General features: G+C 59.1%; 1 protein-coding gene across 1 annotated transcript in view; it reads right to left on the reverse strand.

Annotated features, from left to right (window-relative positions):
• FAM193A (family with sequence similarity 193 member A) overlaps positions 1-17,577 on the reverse strand; it is an 82,291-nt gene that overhangs the window by 43,632 nt on the left and 21,082 nt on the right. The window contains exons 2-6 of the mRNA XM_040237674.1: positions 16,342-16,484; positions 15,954-16,121; positions 12,342-12,576; positions 8,425-8,549; positions 4,960-5,107 (exon numbers count right to left, since the gene is read on the reverse strand). Of these exons, the coding sequence (XP_040093608.1) occupies positions 4,960-5,107; positions 8,425-8,549; positions 12,342-12,576; positions 15,954-16,121; positions 16,342-16,484 (819 nt within the window). The remainder of the gene's footprint in view (positions 1-4,959; positions 5,108-8,424; positions 8,550-12,341; positions 12,577-15,953; positions 16,122-16,341; positions 16,485-17,577) is intronic.

The raw sequence follows: 17,577 nt of genomic DNA on the forward strand, positions 1-17,577 counted from the left end.
CGGGGGAGGCCGTGGGCAGAGCCGGGCGAGGCCGTGGGCAGAGCTCGGGGGAGGCCGTGGGCAGAGCCGGGCGAGGCCGTGGGCAGAGCTCGGGGGAGGCCGTGGGCACAGCCGGGGCGAGGCCGTGGGCAGAGCCGGGGCTCTCTGCAGCCTGAAGCCTGAGGGAGGGAACGAACGGTCCTGTGGCCGTCAAGTCCCCACTGCTGTCGACTGCCCGGTGGGCACAACGTGCGCCCACCCCTGTATCTGGAGGATGTGGATAATTTCCCAGGCAAATATCGATTTGTAAAACTCAATTAAGAAGCAGAAATCCCCAAACACGCTCATAAACACAGTGTTTATTGAAAAGGCAGTAAAAAACATTGAGTCCCTGTTCCTCCCCCGGCAACAATGAACCAGCTCCCAAAGCTTTAAGGCAGGATCCTCAGTCTATCCTTTTCCTTCCGGAACAGTGAAGTTGAACTATTCTTGAAACTGAAAAAATTTTTAAAAAGGAAAGTTTTTCCATTCATTCTATGAGATTAGCATAACTTTTATACAAAACACACAGGACCTGAAAGATGAAAACTCAGTAATACCTCAGAATACAGCTATGGTAATAAAGATCCTAAACAAAATACCTAATAATGGATTAAACAATAACATATACTCTAGTAGGGTTTAATTACAGGAATGCAAGAATATCTCAAAATTAGGAAGCCTAATGGTTTTTCCAGTGGTCATGTATGGATGTGAGAGTTGGACTGTGAAGAAAGCTGAGCGCCAAAGAATTGATGCTTTTGAACTGTGGTGTTGGAGAAGACTCTTGAGAGTCCCTTGGACTGCAAGGAGATCCAACCAGTTCATTCTAAGGGAGATCAGCCCTGGGATTTCTTTGGAAGGAATGATACTAAAGCTGAAACTCCAGTACTTTGGCCACCTCATGCAAAGAGTTGACTCACTGGAAAAGACTCTGATGCTGGGAGGGATTGGGGGCAGGAGGAGAAGGGAATGACCTAGGATGAGATGGCTGGATGGCATCATGGACTCGATGGATGTGAGTCTGAGTGAACTCTGGGAGTTGGTGATGGACAGGGAGGCCTGGCGTGCTGCAATTCATGGGGTTGCAAAGAGTCGGACACGACTGAGCAACTGAACTGAACTGAATGTAATTGCACACTAGAACTGGACATGGAACAGCTTAATGGTTCAAAACTGTGAAAGGAGTGCGTCAAGGCTGTATATTGTCACCCTACTTATTTAACTTATATGCAGAGTACATCATGTGAAATGCTGGGCTGGATGAAGCAAAAGCTGGAATCAAGATTGCTTGGAGAAACATCAATAACCTCAGATATGCAAATGACATCACTTTAATAGCAGAAAGCGAAGAGGAACTAAAGAACCTCTTGATGAAGGTGAGAGAGGAGAGTGAAAACGCTGGCTTAAAACTCAGCAATCAAAAAACAAAGATCATGGGATCCGGTTTCATCACTTCATAGCAAATAAATGGGGTAAAAGTGGAAACAGTGACAGATTTCATTTTTGTGGGGGGCTCCAAAAATCACTGTGGACAGTGACTGAAGCCATGAAATTAAAAGACACTTGCTCCTTAGAAGAAAACCTATGACCAACCTAGACAGCATATTAAAAAGTAGAGACATTACTTTGCCAATAAAGGTCCATGTAGTCACAGCGATGGTTTTACCAGTAGTCATGTCTGGATGTAAGAGTTGGACTTACATAAGGCAGGCTGAGCACCAAAGAATTGATGCTTTGGAACTGTGGTATTGGAGAAGACTCTTGAGAGTCCCTTGGACTGCAAGGAGAACCAACCAGTCCATCCTTAAGGAAATCAGTCCTGAGTGTTCACTGGAAGGACTGATGCTAAAGCTGAAACTCCAATACTTTGGCCATCTGATACGAAGAGCTGACTCATTTGAAAAGACCCTGATGCTGGGAAAGACTGAAGGCGGGAGGAGAAGAGGACGACAGAGGATGAGATGGCTGGATGGCATCTATTTGGAACTAGTCTGTTGTTCCATGTCCAATTCTAACTATTGCTTCCTAACCTGCATACAGGTTTCTCAAGAGGCAGGCCAGGTGATCTGGTATTCCTATCTCTTTAAGAATATTCCACAGTTTATTGTAATACACACAGTCAAAGGCTTTGGCATAATCAATAAAGCAGAAATAGATGGTTTTCTGGAACTCTTGCTTTTTTGATGATCCAGGGGATGTTGGCAATTTGATCTCTGGTTCCTCTGCCTTTTCTAAAACTAGCTTGAACATCTGAAAGTTCACGGTTCACGTTCTGTTGAAGGCTGGCTTGGATAATTTTGAACATTACTTTGCTAGCGTGTGAGATGAGCGCAATTGTGCAGTAGTTTGAACATTCTTTGGCATTGCCTTTCTTTGGGACTGGAATGGAAACTAACCTTTTCTAATCCTGTGGCCACTGCTGAGTTTTCCAAATTGGCTGACATATTGAGTGCAGCACTTTCACAGCATCTCATCTAGGATTTGAAATAGCTCAGCTGGAATTCCATCACCTCCACTAGCTTTGTTCGTAGTGATGTTTCCTAAGGCCCACTGACTTCGCATTCCAGAATGTCTGGCTCTAGGTGAGTGATCACACCATCATGAATATCTGGGTCGTGAAGATCTTTTTTTTAATAGTTCTGCTGTGTATTCTTGCCACCTCTTCTTAATATCTTCTGCTTCTGTTAGGTCCATGCCATTTCTGTCCTTTATTGAGCTCATCTTTGTATGAAATGCTCCCTTGGTATCTCTAATTTTCTTGAAGAGATCTCTAGTTTTCCCACTCTATTATTTTCCTCTATTTCTTTGCACTGATCACTGAGGAAGGCTTTTTTATCTCTCCTTGATGTTCTTTGGATCTCTGCATTCAAATGGGTATACCTTTCCTTTTCTCCTTTGCTTTTCACTTCTCTTCTTTCCACAGCTTTTTGTAAGGCCTCCTCAGACAGCCATTTCGGTCATAGCAAACACCCTCTTCCGACAATATGAGAAGACTTTACACATGGACATCACCAGATGGTCAACACCGCAATCAGACTGATTATATTCTTTGCAGCCAAAAAAGGAGAAGCTCTATACAGTCAACTGGAGTTGGTCCACTTCACCCAGGTCACGCACCCTGTTGGCTCACGGGGTCCTCGGGCTGTCCTGCACCTCCTGCAGAGGTCCGGCCTGGTCGGCGTTGCCCTGGAGACCCCGCAGCCCTCACATCCAGACTCCGGGAGGCTGACTACAACCGTCCTCAGCGCAGGCTTCCCAGTGATGGCCTGTGAGCTTCTGCCGCCAGCCTTTCAGCCCCTGACCGGCCCCCCGGCGGATTCGCCAGGAGGCAGCATCTCTGCCTGCAGGTCTGTTAGGACTGCAGACTCTCACAGGACCGAGAGGGAAGCCGAGGCAGAGCCGCCAACGTCAGCACCCAGGACCACAGCACACAGTGCCGGACGGACGGGCGCCGCTGCCCTGGCAGCAGCCTACCGTCCACATGGACCCAGAAGATTCTCGGGGAACATCCACGGGGCTTGTGGGGTTAAAGAGTGTCCAAATGCGGCTCTGGAGTCCAGAGCGCCCGGAGGAGGGGCCCTACCTGAGGGGGGAACCTGGCCTCAGACAGCTGAGCCCCGCACTCGCTCGCAGCCCTGGTGCCGAGAGGCACGGTGGGTCCCCACACCCCATGCTCCCCCAGCCCAGAGAGCAGAATCCTCGGAGCAGGTGGCAAGCATGCAGGCGGTAGGCTGTGCTGGTCCCCTCGGCCCGACTCAGCTGCTGGAGGTCCAGGTGAAGGCTGTCCAGGGAGGGCAGTGGGGGGGCAGAGCATCTGCCAAATGCACCTCAGCCAGGCAAAGTGGCCAGCCCCGCCCCCATGGGGGCTGAAACTCAGGGGTCAGCGACAAGCACAGCTAGAGAGTGTCACATCAAGAAAACCCCAAACCCCCACTGCCCTCTGTGGGAAGCACAGGACAGTGGGCAGCGCGTCACAGGCCACATGCTAGGGGCGCAGGGGCTGCGAAGAGCCCGGGTGTGGCCGCTTAGGACCAGACGCCCCAGCCGAACTCGGCTCAGCGGCGCCGAGCTCTGGAAGACTGCCAGCAGCACCGACCACGCGGGGGAGGACGGGGAGGAGAACTTTCCCACGTCCCAAACGAGACAGCGCCTGTGTACAGGAGGCCGCGAGACTCCTGCGACTCCACGGAACACGGAGAGGTTGGAACAAATGACGACCCGGGAACGTGCCCGGCCCTTCCTGTGTCCAACCCCTCGCCTGGCTCAGGCGGCAGCGCTGAGACCAAGGACCACAGCAGAGGCCGGGCGGCATTCGCGGTCCGAGGCGGACACTGGCCCGGCGCACATCTTCAGCCCGAACCAAGGGCGCGTCTCCCCGCGGCCTCAGAGGTACGCCCTGAGCTCCGTCGCTGCTTCCCTCAGCCCTCACCCCGCCCCCTCGGGAAAGCTCCGTGTCAAGCGCCTCCCCGCTCCCCTCGCCCGGGTGAGGCAGGCAGGCCACTCCGGCGGCAAGCCGACAGCCTGTGCCCCGCCTCCCCACGCTGGACCCACCCGCCTGGCCCAGGCCTGTGCTCCCGTTCAGACGCGGCAGCGTGGGTGGACAAGGGGCGCGGTGGGTACCTCCGGCCGTGTGCCCCCAGGCTCTGGACCGGAAGTGTCAGCCAACAGCTCCCGAGGACCGGAGCGGCTCCCAGAGGCCCCGCAGGCGGCACGGAGGCTGGGCGGTGGCCCAGCGCTCGGGCGTGGCCGGGCGCCCCTCCCTCGCCCCGCCCCTGGCACAGCCCTTCCCCCCAGCATCCGTGGGCACGCCCCCCGGCACGGCCCAACCCCGCCCCCCAGCATCCGCGGGCACGCCCCCCGGCACGGCCCTCCCCCACCAGGATCCATGGGCACGCCCCCCGGCACGGCCCTCCACCCCCAGCATCCGCGGGCACGCACCTGCTCGTCCACGTAGGCGTCAATCCTCTTCTGGCACTGCAGCCACTCGGCGGCCACGGCGCGCAGCTCCTCCTCGGAGCGCTGGAACCGCTGCAGCAGCGCGCTGTACGTGTCCTCGCAGCAGCCGTCGTGAGTCGTGGTCCCCAGCCTGCGGACAGAGGCCTGTGACCGCCCTGCTGGCACCTCCCCTCCCGAGGCGGCGGGGGCCCCCACCGCACCACCCCAAGCCTGCTGCCGGGCATGTGCAAGATATAGGCCAGGCGCCCAGAGCCGAGTCTGGCCGAAAGAAGCAGCTCAGACAAGGAACAGATCCTGATAAAAAAATGAGCGGTGACAGACACTGCTCTAAAAACACTAAGGTCCAGAGCCGCAGTTCACGACGTGCGGGCTTGTAGAGTATATTCTGGCCCGTTCAGATACACTGAGCCAGAGAAAACACAACATTTAATAAGAAATACAAACTTTGGGCCAGGCTTTCACATTAAGTACAACAGGAAATTCAATTCAAAAAAATACAATTACAGTTTCATTTATTCTCTATCATATCTTAAGATGGTAAAACGACAAATGAGAGAATTAACAGAAAACAAAACACAGACACCCAGGTAGACAGCTGGATTTCTGAAGAAGAGGGCACTTGGGAGCGCGGGGGAGGGGGCAGGTCATCTTACAAGGCAGGCTGTCTTTTGAAACCGTTGGTTTTCCTAATCTCTGAACATGTCAACATCTGAGCCAAAATAATGGTAATAAAGACCTCCTAACAAGGAATTTCTAAACCCAAACGGACACTTATAACTGCTCAGGAGCCCAGGCTGGTGTGCAGGGTTAATAATCAGTGCTGTTTACACAGAAGAACTGGAAGCTGCCCACTGGGGTCAGAGCCACTACACCACCCGGGGCTTCCCAGACAGACTCTGAGAGACACCCACCTGCTTACACCCAGATACACACACACGCATTCACACACGCACCTGAGATGGAAATGCTCCCATGCGAAGCAGAGCTAGGGCTACGTCACCATGTTTAAAACGCGTGGGTGTGCTGGGGCGGGGTGAGGCATGGACGCTGGGAAAACGTCTGGAAGCAACACTAGACTTTTTACTGTACTACCTCTCATCATGATTTCCTGTTTTCAGAACTTTATTTCTGAATTTCAGATTGCAATGGCAACCTAATGATTTTATGATTAAAACAACGTGACTGAAAACGAGCAGGGTTCCACGGGTGCAGACAGCGCCCTCTGCCTGCTGGTGACCACTGTGCGGAGACACAAGCCGCGGGGACAGGGTCCTGTGGGCTGCAGCATCTGCATGGTCCCGCGCTCTGGAGGGAGATGCAGGAACCCACGTCCCTGGCAAGCTGTGCAGCAAAGGGCAGGGCCGGGAGCCAGCTGGAACCACGGCGGCCGTGCGATGCCAGGGCTCACACCCCAGGACTGCCCTCCTAGGGCTGCGTGTGGCCCCAGGACACACCGCTCTTCAGCTCCCTGACCCCCAGGCCTCGCAGAGGCGGCTCCGGGCTCCACAGAGCACACGGGCACCCAGGGGAGAGCGTGGCAGCCCACGAGGCAGCGACGAGGTCCTCCCGGGCCTCTGCAGCCCCGCCACCCTCCACAGACCCGCCTCCCACTAGGGCTGTCCTGCCTCCTCTGCACCGTCTGAGGCCTGAGGCGCTCTCCTGTGCTCCGCTGCAGACCTGCTCAGAGCCAAGGGAGGGCAAAGCAGCTGTGGGTGGGGGCCGGGGTGTTCCTGGACTTCTGAGGGCGCGGGGTGCACTCAGAGCACGACCGGAAGGCACAGGCTGGAGTGCAGACAGAACAGCAAGCCCCCCAACGGCAGGAAGTGTGCTCAGGGTCAGACAGCATCAACGGTCCAGCACACAGGCCATTCTCTCCACGCTCACTCTGCACCCCACGTAACAGGTGGTGGACTCCACCGTGAACGCCATCTCTGTGAAACAGTATGCGGTGGTACATGAGAGGGGAAAACGACATAAAACCACTCTGGGTGAGTTTACTTACAAGCCTAATTAAACATTCCTTTAGCGATTAATATGTGCTTTAAAATAAAGACCAAGTCAGGCCACAGCTATGGAAACCCTCACAAGCTAAGGAGCTGCAGCAGGTTCCCGGCCCCCCGAGGGCAGCAACATCTGGCGGGGCGGCCGCTCGACCACCAACTGTGGCCACACAGACGGGCCAGCTGGGCCCCAAGGGCATGCAGGCTGCCGCACCCAGCCCGGCGGCCCTGCAGGACCTGCGGTGCCGGCTCCTCGACAGGCCAACTGCAAGGGGAAGTGGGCAGGGTGGGGCCTGCAGACCAGAGCACCTCAAAAGGAGCAGAGGTCAGCATGTAATGGTGACGGAGTCTATCTGGGGCAACAGGGAAGTTTTGGAAATACTGGTGGTGGTCGACCAATTATTATTAAAGATGTGATTAATTACTGCTGCTGAATCACACACTTTAAGGTGGATTAATATGATTGTGAACTAGACCTCAATAAAGCTCTTAAGAAACACAGGCACAAGGCCTTCCCTGATGGCAGAGCGGTCAAGAGTCCACCTCCGATGCAAGGGACATGGGCTCGGTGCCGAGTCCGGGAAGACCCCACATGCCGCAGAGCAACCAAGCCCGCGCGCACCACTCCTGGGCCTGTGCTCGGCAACGAGACGCCCCCTCGATGGGGAAGCCTGCACACTGCAGCGAAGAGCTGCTCCCACTCACCGCGGCCGGAGAAAGCCCAAGGGCCAAGAAGACCAGATGCAGCCAGAAGTAAACGAACAAATTAAAAAAACAAACCAAACCACCGAGACACAGAACCTCCTAAGTCAGGTCAGTTTCTTTAAATGAGTTAACTTTTGAGATCATTTGTATTAAAAAAACAAAAACAAAAAACCCCCAGCAAATCAAAAAGCAGGCAGGACTCTGGAAACGCACATGAGTAGTGAGGAATAAAGACAGGGGCTTCTCTCCTCCCCATTACCAGAGTGAGGGATCCCGAGCACAGTACGGGACTCCATGCTCAGCACACCTGATGGAGCTCCGGAGGAAGCCCAGCGGGGGGCGTGTCTGAGAGACCTGACAGGCGACCGGCCCCCCTCCTGCGCCCCCGCCCCATCAGCCCGCCTGCCTCCCCAACCCAAGTGCCACAGAGGGGACCACCCCACGGCCACCTAGCAGAACCCGCGTCTTGTCAACTAAAACGCCTTGTACCGCAGCTTTCCTTTATTCAGGAAGGGTCCATGACGTGAACTCTCAGTCGCATTAATCCTGGGTTTGTTCTTCTGAGTTTAACTGCATTACTCATTGGGTTGTGAGCTATCTCCCCAAGCTGCGTTCTCCCCTAAGCCCTGCACTTTCCTAAGCCCTGCACTTCCCTAAGCCCTGCACTTTCCTAAGCCCTGCACTTTCCTGGCAGGAACTGCCCGGCAGAGGTGCCCAGGGTGCGCGCGGGAAGGCCGACTACCTGATCTGCGACACCAGGGCCGGCAGGCTGCTCTGGAGAAGCGGCTCCGAGAAGACCAGGTCCTCAAAGAGATGCTTGTTGTGCAGCTCCCACGTCACCTGGAACTTCTTCAGGTGCTCGTCTTCCTAGTTGATGAGACAGAGACGGGAAGACGCGCTGAATTAAGACACCGCAGAACCGGCAGAGCACGCTCTCCCTGACCTCCCACAAACCGTGTCCCTCTACACAGGCCCAGGACACCACGCTCCGAGGGGCAGCGAGTCCCTGGGCCTGCAGCCTGCTCCTGACTCAGCAAGACGCACACAGCTGAGGGCGCAGGAGAGAGAGCTCAGTGCACAGCCAACGGCGTCTCTCACAACGGGTCCTTCGAGCGGACCAAGAGCCCTCCCAGTCAAACGACTTAACTGCGTACCCACCCTCTGGCGCCCAGGGATGGTCACGTCGGGCCTGTCCAGAGAAGAGCCTGAGATGAGTCTGACAGACCGAGAACTCCGCGCTGGCAACCTCGTGGGGAGGTCAGCTCTTCCTCTCCCTGACGAACGTGGCCACCTCATCCGTTACTTTCCACAACCGCTTTACACACTCAACACCCTTCCGGCCATCAGAGCGAGTGACCTCTAGAGAGAACAGGGGCCCGCGCACCCGCTCTGGCTGCAACCACACGCGCATGAGCTCGCATGTCGGCCAGCGCACGCTCCCTGTGGCACGTCACCTCGCACCTGGGGAGACGGTCCTCCTCTGAGCGACCGACAGCCCCCAGAGACTTCAGGGAGCACGGCACCCCCGTCCCCGCCGGAGCAGCGCCTCACTCCACCCGCCGACTGGCCTGCTCCCGCTCACTGTTTAGCGCAGCCGCGCGGAAGGCCTAACACCGGGGACGTCAGGACACGATCTACCTGCGGACACCCCAGTGCCCTGTGCCCTCACCTGCAGGGGACGGAGGGGCTGAGAGAGCAAGCGAAGGGGAACCGCGCCCGTTCCTGGACTCACACACACCTGCAGCACGATGCTGAGGGCACGAGGGCCCGCTGCACACGCGCACACAGACGCACGCACACGCTCTGTGCACTCTGGAGCCACACAGAGCCTCCGCAGGGACCCTCGGACCCTCACCTTGTCCGCGCTTCCACTGTCGGTTCTCACTGTGTGTTTTACCAAAACGCTTCACGCAGCTTCTCATGCCACGCCTCTCACAGCCATTCCCACACTGGAGAGCTGGGCGGGGCGAAGGCCAGGCCTGAGCCTGAATCAAGCACGCTGTGTGAAGACGTGCTTGTCGTGAGCACAGAGCCACAGATGGCGTGGGAGGGCACACACACACTCCACAGAGACCCCTCTGCACAGGTGCTGCACCAGCTCGGACATAGAGACAACGCATACCGCAGCTCCCAGGGATCCCAGCGGGCAGGGCAGAGGCCCGGGCCCAGACTGCAACCCGTCCCCGTGACAGAGGGCAAAGAGCGAAGGCGGCGGCCAGACGAGCAAGGGTCCCGGAGCCGTGGGCGAGCCTGGCTGCTGCACATCTTCGGGAAAAGGGGACGGGCCCTGCCCGCTGTCTGAGTGCAGCCCCGAGTCATGCTGGCAGGGACGCAACCAGAGCTCTGGGTCGGGCACGTCAGCTAAAGGTGACCAAAGGTGAGGACTGCTGTAGGAAGACACTGGCGTTTTTTGAGATCTGAAATTACACTTCCAGACGAGGCGTGGGAGAGAAAGAGCAGACCCCACACCCGTTTCACAGTCTCATCGACCTGGGACAGCCAGGCGCCCCGGTGACCAGCACTCCCTGCAGCCCACACGGTGACCCTGGCCTTGGGCCGCGGTATCCCACTCACACGCCAGGTAGCCTGCCCGGGCCCGGGCGCAGGGCCTGTGGGGGTGCACGGTCACAGCTGCTGCAGCAACTACGAGGGGGGCAGGGGCAGGGGCGCGGCAGCAGAGACAGCGCGGCTGCACCCAGGGGCCGCAGGAGCGCTCCTGGCTGACCTGGCCCGGCCCCTCCACCCAAACACTCCCACCTGTCCCTTCCCGCAGAGAGCGTGGGGCTGGGAAGGAGGGCAGGCATGTGCGGTCCCGTCCTAACAGAGCTTGAGAAACAGCTGGCTGGTGAAGACCCTGCTGTCCCTGAGAAGGGAGACTCAGGGTGCCTGCCTGTTACAGTCCGGGGAGGCATGTCCTGGATGAACGGAGGCACAAGGACACTTTCCAGAAAAGTCACACTGTGCAGATGCCCTCTACCTCCTGACGAGGTCCACATGCTCTGCAGCTCTGGGCCTGCAGAGGGCGCTGCCCCTGGAGAAGCAGGGTGGCTAGCAGAGAGGGAGCGGGCCAGGGGACTCGCGGCGGAGGACCCTCTTGTGGCCAACCACAAAACCCGAGCTTTCAAGCAAAACTCAGAACTCCGGCAAACAGACTCTTGGCCCTGGGCCTGGAAGCTTCTCCACGTGTAGAGGCCCTGCTGAAGGGGACCACAGCAGCGGCGGCAGGGCTGGTCTACACCGAGGACGGTGCCGCCTAACCGGACACTGAAGACCACCGGGCAGCTCTGTGCAACCCGCTTAGTGAGCCAGGGATTCCCAAGCCATCAAGGTCTGATGCTCAAAAACCACCTGAAGGCTGAGTGACCCCACAGACGGCAACAGAGCAGAGTCCCCTCGGACTGGCGACAGCTGCAGGCCCACCTCGCAGCCAGCCACCAAAAAGTGCTTGGGCTCTGGTAGACTGCCTCAAAGAAGAATACCCACAACGGGCTGAGAAGTCTACGAAAATAGTCCTCCCCTTCCCGGGTGAAGACCTGTGTGAGGCCCCATTTTCTTGAAAACTTCAACAGCCTGACAGGCTGAGCACAAAGGCAGACACAAGAAAGCACGCGCGCTCCATTAAGCCAGACGCCGAGGTGCCCGCTCCTCTCACGGCAGCGTGGCCCTCGGGGCTCGCGGGACGTCCCCCGCAGGAGTGGCGGGCTCTACTGGAGTGAGGCTCGAGGCGGCCCCTGGACCCGGAAACCACCTGCAGGACTGGCTCGTTTCTATCGAGGCCCACCAACTTCAGAGGCACACCGAGACCCTTAACGCTCAAAATCTTCAGAACCACCAGCTTTGAAACTGATTGTATTTGTTTCAAAATACCGTTCTACCACTAAGAAAGCAGCTTCTTTTAATAATAAATTGTGAGTGATGAGGACCACCTCCACAGACTGTTAGTAAACCAAGAAAGCCGGCCAGCAGGTGTGCCAAGGCCGGCGAGGCCAGTGAGGCCAGTGAGGCCAGGGCCCAGGAGGTGCGTCTCCACCACCTCCTCCTGCAGCCTCTGCGGCCACGGCCTCTCCGAGGCGGTCAGAGGCCCAGGGAGAGCAGGCCTGTCTGTCCCCTTCACCAGGACTGGAAGACGCCCACGGGGGCCGGCATCCCACCTGAGCACGAACCCCTCCTCAGTCCAGCGCTGGGCAGCCCCCACGCCCCGCCCTGCCCCAGCACAGCCTACTTGCGCGCAGCACAGCAGCCCGGCCCTGTGGAGACGTGCCCCATCATCAAGAGCTGCTCTCTCCCCTCACGCTGTGCCCACGCTGCCCCCGGGCCCCACGCCCCCACACGGTGCCCCTGCTTCCGTGCCGCAGCCAAGTCCCGAGGGGTGGGAAAGAGGCGAGCAGCCCCCGTGCCCCACACGTCCCCCAAGGAGGGGAAGCAGCCCCCCACACCCCTGCACATTGCCCAAGGAGGGGAAGCAGCCCCCACACCCCTGCACATTGCCCGAGGAGGGGAAGCAGCCCCCACACCCCTGCACATTGCCCGAGAAGAGGAAGCAGCCCCCCGCGCCCCTGCACGTTGCCTAAGGAAGGGAAGCAGCCCCCGCGCCCCACACGTTGCCCGAGCAGGGGACGGCTTGACGGGCTGCGGCCCCCCGCGGACGTGGCGCCTCACCAGCGTGCCGAGGAAGCTGCTGATGGTGCGTGCGGCCTGGCACAGGGCGCTGTACTCCTCCAGGAGGAGGGAGATGAACTGGTGTGCCTGCGGCGGGCCCTGCAGGCCAGATGGCGGCTTCACTCTGGATGCAGCCGACAGCTGCCGCAGGAGCCGGACCTTCATCTCCAGCACGTACTCCCGCGCCTGCTGCTCCAGCCGCTGGTACAACTGGTAGGGGTCCCGCTCGCAGAGCCTGCATGGGAGAGAGGCACACTCACCTGCAGGGCCTGCCCACAGTCACCCCCGGATGCGCGGGGTGCCCCGAGCTCCTCGGGCACACAGTGAGACTGGCGCCCGCTGAGCACCCTGCCCTGTCAACCCAAGGTGACCCGTTCAGATGGGGGGTGGGGCAGGGGGCGCTGCACGCTCAGCAGGGGCAGAGCGTGTGCAGGGGAGCCGGGCTGGGACGCAGGAGACCCAAACGCTGGCTTCTGTGCTGCCAGCTGAGGAGCAACAATCCCAGAGGAGCTGCCGGGGCCGGAGGGCGGCTTGTCCCGCTTCCTAGCAGCTCAGTCTCCAGTCCAAACGGGCTGGTACTGTTCCCATCGTCAGAGGAATCTTAAGAGACAGAGCGTCTCTTTTCAAATTATCCCACCAAAACACTAAGTGATGAGATGAAACGTGTCAGCTGAAGATCAGACAACAAAGCAGTACCCGCCCCCCAATCAGGCCACAACAGCAAGTATCCGTTTCACAAACTTCCTTCCTAATGTGGAGACTGTCAGCTTTTACAAACTTGTTCTACAGTAACTGGCAGGACTGTGGTTAAAGAGACCACTGGCTTTCACTGTGCACTTCTGAGCAGCCTCCAGATGGAAACCGATGACACGGGGGCAGCAACCACGGGCTCCGTGCACAGCCCGTCCCCAGGAGGACCATGGGGGCTCGGCACACGAGAGTGAGCCCGAGAGCAACGCGGCTCCGGGATTTGGACCACGGCTCCTCTCCCTGCTGGGCACCACGCTGGGCAAAAGAGAGAGGAGCTGTCACGCACGCGGCACTTGTGCCTCCAGGCAGCTCAGTGGGTAAAGAGTCTGCCTGCAATGCAGGAGACACAAGAGACGCAGGTTCGATCCCTACGTCGGGGGGATCCCGGGGAGAAGGCAACGGCAACAACCCACTTCAGGATTCTTGCCTGGAAAACTCCATGGACAGAGGAGGCTGACGGGCTACAGCACCCGGGGTCGCAAAGAGCCGGACATGACTGAGTGAGCGCATCCCACTTCTGAGTCACCACACCAAGCCACCGCGGCTGTGCGAGACGGGAGCCAAGTGGAAACAGAGCCCTTCGCCTCATTAAAACCACGGCCAGCCAACAGGAAGAGCTGAGTGATTCCCACGGTGGCTAGTCAGCTCAGGTTGACGCGTGAGCTCTTCAATGTAGGATAACAAGCATAATCTTAACTACCAGCACAGAGACTACTCTCTGAAACAACGCATTTCATCTCTTAAAGGAGGGTCACAGATTACTCAAACGACACGGGGACAGACCTTACGGGGGCGAGTGCCTCCCCCGTGGCTCCCTTTGCCTGGGGGACCTGGACATGCGCTGTATCTCATTTCTTACACATTTAACCATGACCACGTGGTCCTCTGACTGAGGCAGGAGGATGGACACTCTGTGGAAGCTCTCCCAGCCGCACATCCGACAAACACTGGTCCCAGCGGCGGGGCCGCAGGCACAGCGTGACTCCAGGGAGCAGGGTAACACAACGCAAAAGAGGGGAGGGCAAGGAGAGGGGGGAGGCCCCTGGGGTCAGGTCCGATGGTCTGAGACAGTGGCTCTGAGGTCTAATGCGAAGGGCTGCTGCTGCCAAGTCGCTCAGCTGTGTCTGACTCTCTGTGACCCGATGGACTGCAGCCCACCAGGCTCCTCTGCTCGAGGGATTCTCCAGGCACGAGTGGGTTGCTGTTCCCTTCTCCAGGGGCTCTTCCCCACCCAGTGATCGAACCCGAGTTTCCTGCACTGGCAGGCAGATTCTTTACTACTGAGCCTCCAGGGAAGCCCAACGGGAAGGATGGAAGGGAGAAAAGAAACCTGAGTGAGGAAAACACTCCAGACAAAGCGAAAAGCAGAAGCCAGCACCGTCTGTGGCGGCACGAGAGCCGGTGTGGCTGGAGCACGCAGGCGGGGTGTGAGGACAGGGTGTGAGCACAGGCTGGGGAGCCAGGGTGGAGTGCTGGGCGCCGAGGGCCACCGGAGGGGCAGGGGAGGTCACCGCCAGCTGCGCGAGCCCCAGAAACGGGCCCCGCAGACACCCTTCCTGGCGTTTCCAACAACAACAAAGTGTCCTCTAGACACGGAGAGCACCAGACACGGGACACACAGCACACGTGCAGACGTGCCGCAGGCCTCGGGCGGGGCGCGCGTCGCCACGGCGCGAGCCTCCAGCAGGGCGCGGCCGCCTCCAGGCTCAGCCGCGTGCAGAGCGCCTCCTCAGCGTCCACCACAACGCCCCGCCTGCGCGGCTACCTGCCGAGCGCTCGGGCCTCTTCCTAAGCATCCACGGCTCTGAGCTGATTGGTCTGACATGCAGGTTATACAGATTTTCCTAACACTCACCAGGAAACCTAACTGCTAAATACGGCGTATACTGCCTAGAGCCATCTCAGGGGCAACAAATCACTAACTAGTCCCTACGGTCCATGGCCAGCCACCTCTCCTACCTGCAGAATACACAGCGAACAGGAGGTTACACAGCCTCAGAGACTGCAAGCAAAACAGGAGAAAAAGACCAAAACGAGACTCACTTAGTTCACGGCTACTATTTGGAATGCCTCTAAAAAGAGGAAACAGTGGCAGGAACCATGGTGGTGATGGTGCCTCAGTCGCTGTGATGGATCGGCTCTGACTCTTGGGGGCCCCGTGGCCTGTAGCTCACCAGGCTCCTCTGCCTGTGTCTCCTGCCCTGGCAGGCGGATTCTTTAGCAGCTGAGTCAGGGCTTCCCTGCCTGCAATGCAGCAGACCTGGGTTCAATCCCTGGCTGGGGAAGGGCCCCTGGAGAAGGGAACGGCTACCCACTCCAGGATTCTGGCCTGGAGAATCCGTGAACTGTATGCTCCATGGGCGCGCAAAGAGTCAGACACGACTGAGCGACTTTCACTTCACTTCACTGGGCAGTGTACAAACCATGTAAGAATAAATCCTGTCCTGTCACTGTGCACGAGGTTCCAGCCACACCCCGAGCCCCTCCCAGCAAGAAACACCCAAACAACAGGCCAGCAGCTGGCTCCCCAGGCACCGCCTGACCCCACAGAGCCCAGAGTCCCTCACCTCCTCAGGGGCGTGACCGCCTCTCCTCCACGAGGCAACAAAGCAGCAGGGCCCGAGAAACGCTCCCCACCACCCGGGGCCAGCCAGTGCCCCAACGGAGCGCTACTGCCGACCTGAACACTAAGAACAACGGGAACACATCCGTCCACCTTCAGCCCGCAGGTACCCAGCGTCCAGCAGGATCAGAACCGGAGCCTTGACCCTGCCCGTCTGCCGCCGCTGCGCACCTGAGGCCGACCCTCAGAGGGCCCGCTGAGCACCGGGGGCGGGGGGGCCGGGACCGGGCGAGGCGTACCTGTCCACCAGCTCCTTCACCCCCGCCCTGTCAGGCACCAGGGGCTGGTCCTGGTCGTCCGCGAGCGGGGTGCCCGCCTGCCGGTAGATGCAGCGGACGGTGTAGCGCACCTCCGACCAGTAGTTCTGCAGCTGCTGGGGCTCCCGCTCCGCCTCCGCCGAAAGCTCCCTGGGGACACAGGCACCGGAGCAGTCAGGGGGCCTCGGGGCCGGCCGGCCCGGGGGAGCCCCCGCGCCCCCGGCCCGCTCTCTTCCCCGTCCTCCGGCAGCGGCAGCCCCCTTAACCCCCATGTGTGGGGGGCCCGCGACCCGAACCTCCCGCTGACCCGGGGAGCCCCCGCCCTCCCAGCGGCCCTCAGGGCGGGGAAGCAGGGGGAGCCGGGCGGTACCTGCGCTCGTTGCAGGCCTCACAGGCGCAAGCGGGGTCCGCGGGGGCGGCCACGGGCACCGGCTGAGCGCCTAGGGCGAGCCGCCCACCACTGCCAGCCTCTGTCTGCGAGCTGAGCGGGGTGTGGAGAAGGAAGTCTTGACCCTGCTTCAGAGAGAGTGGAACAGACGCGTCACGTTAACTGTTCATGGCCCAATTAGCCACTAAGTTCAGGAAAACACCTTTTAGAAAAAATGTAAAACCTGCACGTTAAAAAGAAAACATTTCAACTGACAATGCGTAGGAAACTTCCTCTCTTGACATTCAAGAATTTCGCCCGGGACGAATTACTTCTTTAACCTTCTGACAGTCACATCATAACCACGCGAGGACAGTCGTTTAAAAAGAGCAGTTCCCAAACCAAGGCTCTCTGACAACCGAAAGGGGTCGGATGGGGAGACAGGTGGGAGGAGAATCCAGAGCGAGGGGCATATGTAGACCGACGGCTGAGTCAAGTTGATGCAGGGCAGAAAGCAACATGATATTGGAAAGCTATTCTCCTTCCACCAAAAAGAGAGAGAGAGAGAGGAGTTCCACCCCAGCACCCTGACTGCCACCACTATCCCGGGGGACACCGCCCCCAAGTGACGCCCCCACGCTCTGCAGACCCCCGGCAGCCAATCAGTCTGTCCCATGGAACCAAGTGGGAAGCAGGCTCAGACCTGGACCCCCAGTCTGGCCAGCACGGAGACCACAGCCCCAGGCCCGCTGCACAGACCCCCACCCCCACCTCCTCCTGCCTCAGAACACGGTCCCGGGGGCCCACGCAGCTGCCACTCTGTCCCTCGGGATGGGGCCTGGACTCCGGTCTAAGGGCTGTGGGCCCCCACGGGTGGCAGGAAGGTGCACGCACGCTCTTCCCCAGGGCCAGCCAGCTGGCGGCCAGCTCCACCCAGCACCCCTGCCGTAAGCAGGGCCCCACGGGAGGGTCTGCAGACCAGAGGACTGCGTCGTCCCGCCCCTGCCCCTGCGGGCTGAGTGGAGTGTCCCGACAAGCCCCGCTGGCGGCAGAGCTGGGGAGACCCAGTGCAAGCAAACGCCCCATGCATGGGGGCGGGAGCAAGGAACCACCTCCGAGCTGAGGCAGGGCCTGACGTCACGAAGGAATCCCTGAGAAAGCTCCTGCTGCGTGAGAGACCCTGGGAGGACTCTGGAGGCAGGGTGGGGACGGGGCGCCACAGTCCCCAGCAGGCAGGCC

Source organism: Oryx dammah, unplaced genomic scaffold (genome assembly GCF_014754425.2).
Source record: "Oryx dammah isolate SB20612 unplaced genomic scaffold, SCBI_Odam_1.1 HiC_scaffold_3, whole genome shotgun sequence".
NCBI lineage: Eukaryota > Metazoa > Chordata > Mammalia > Artiodactyla > Bovidae > Oryx > Oryx dammah.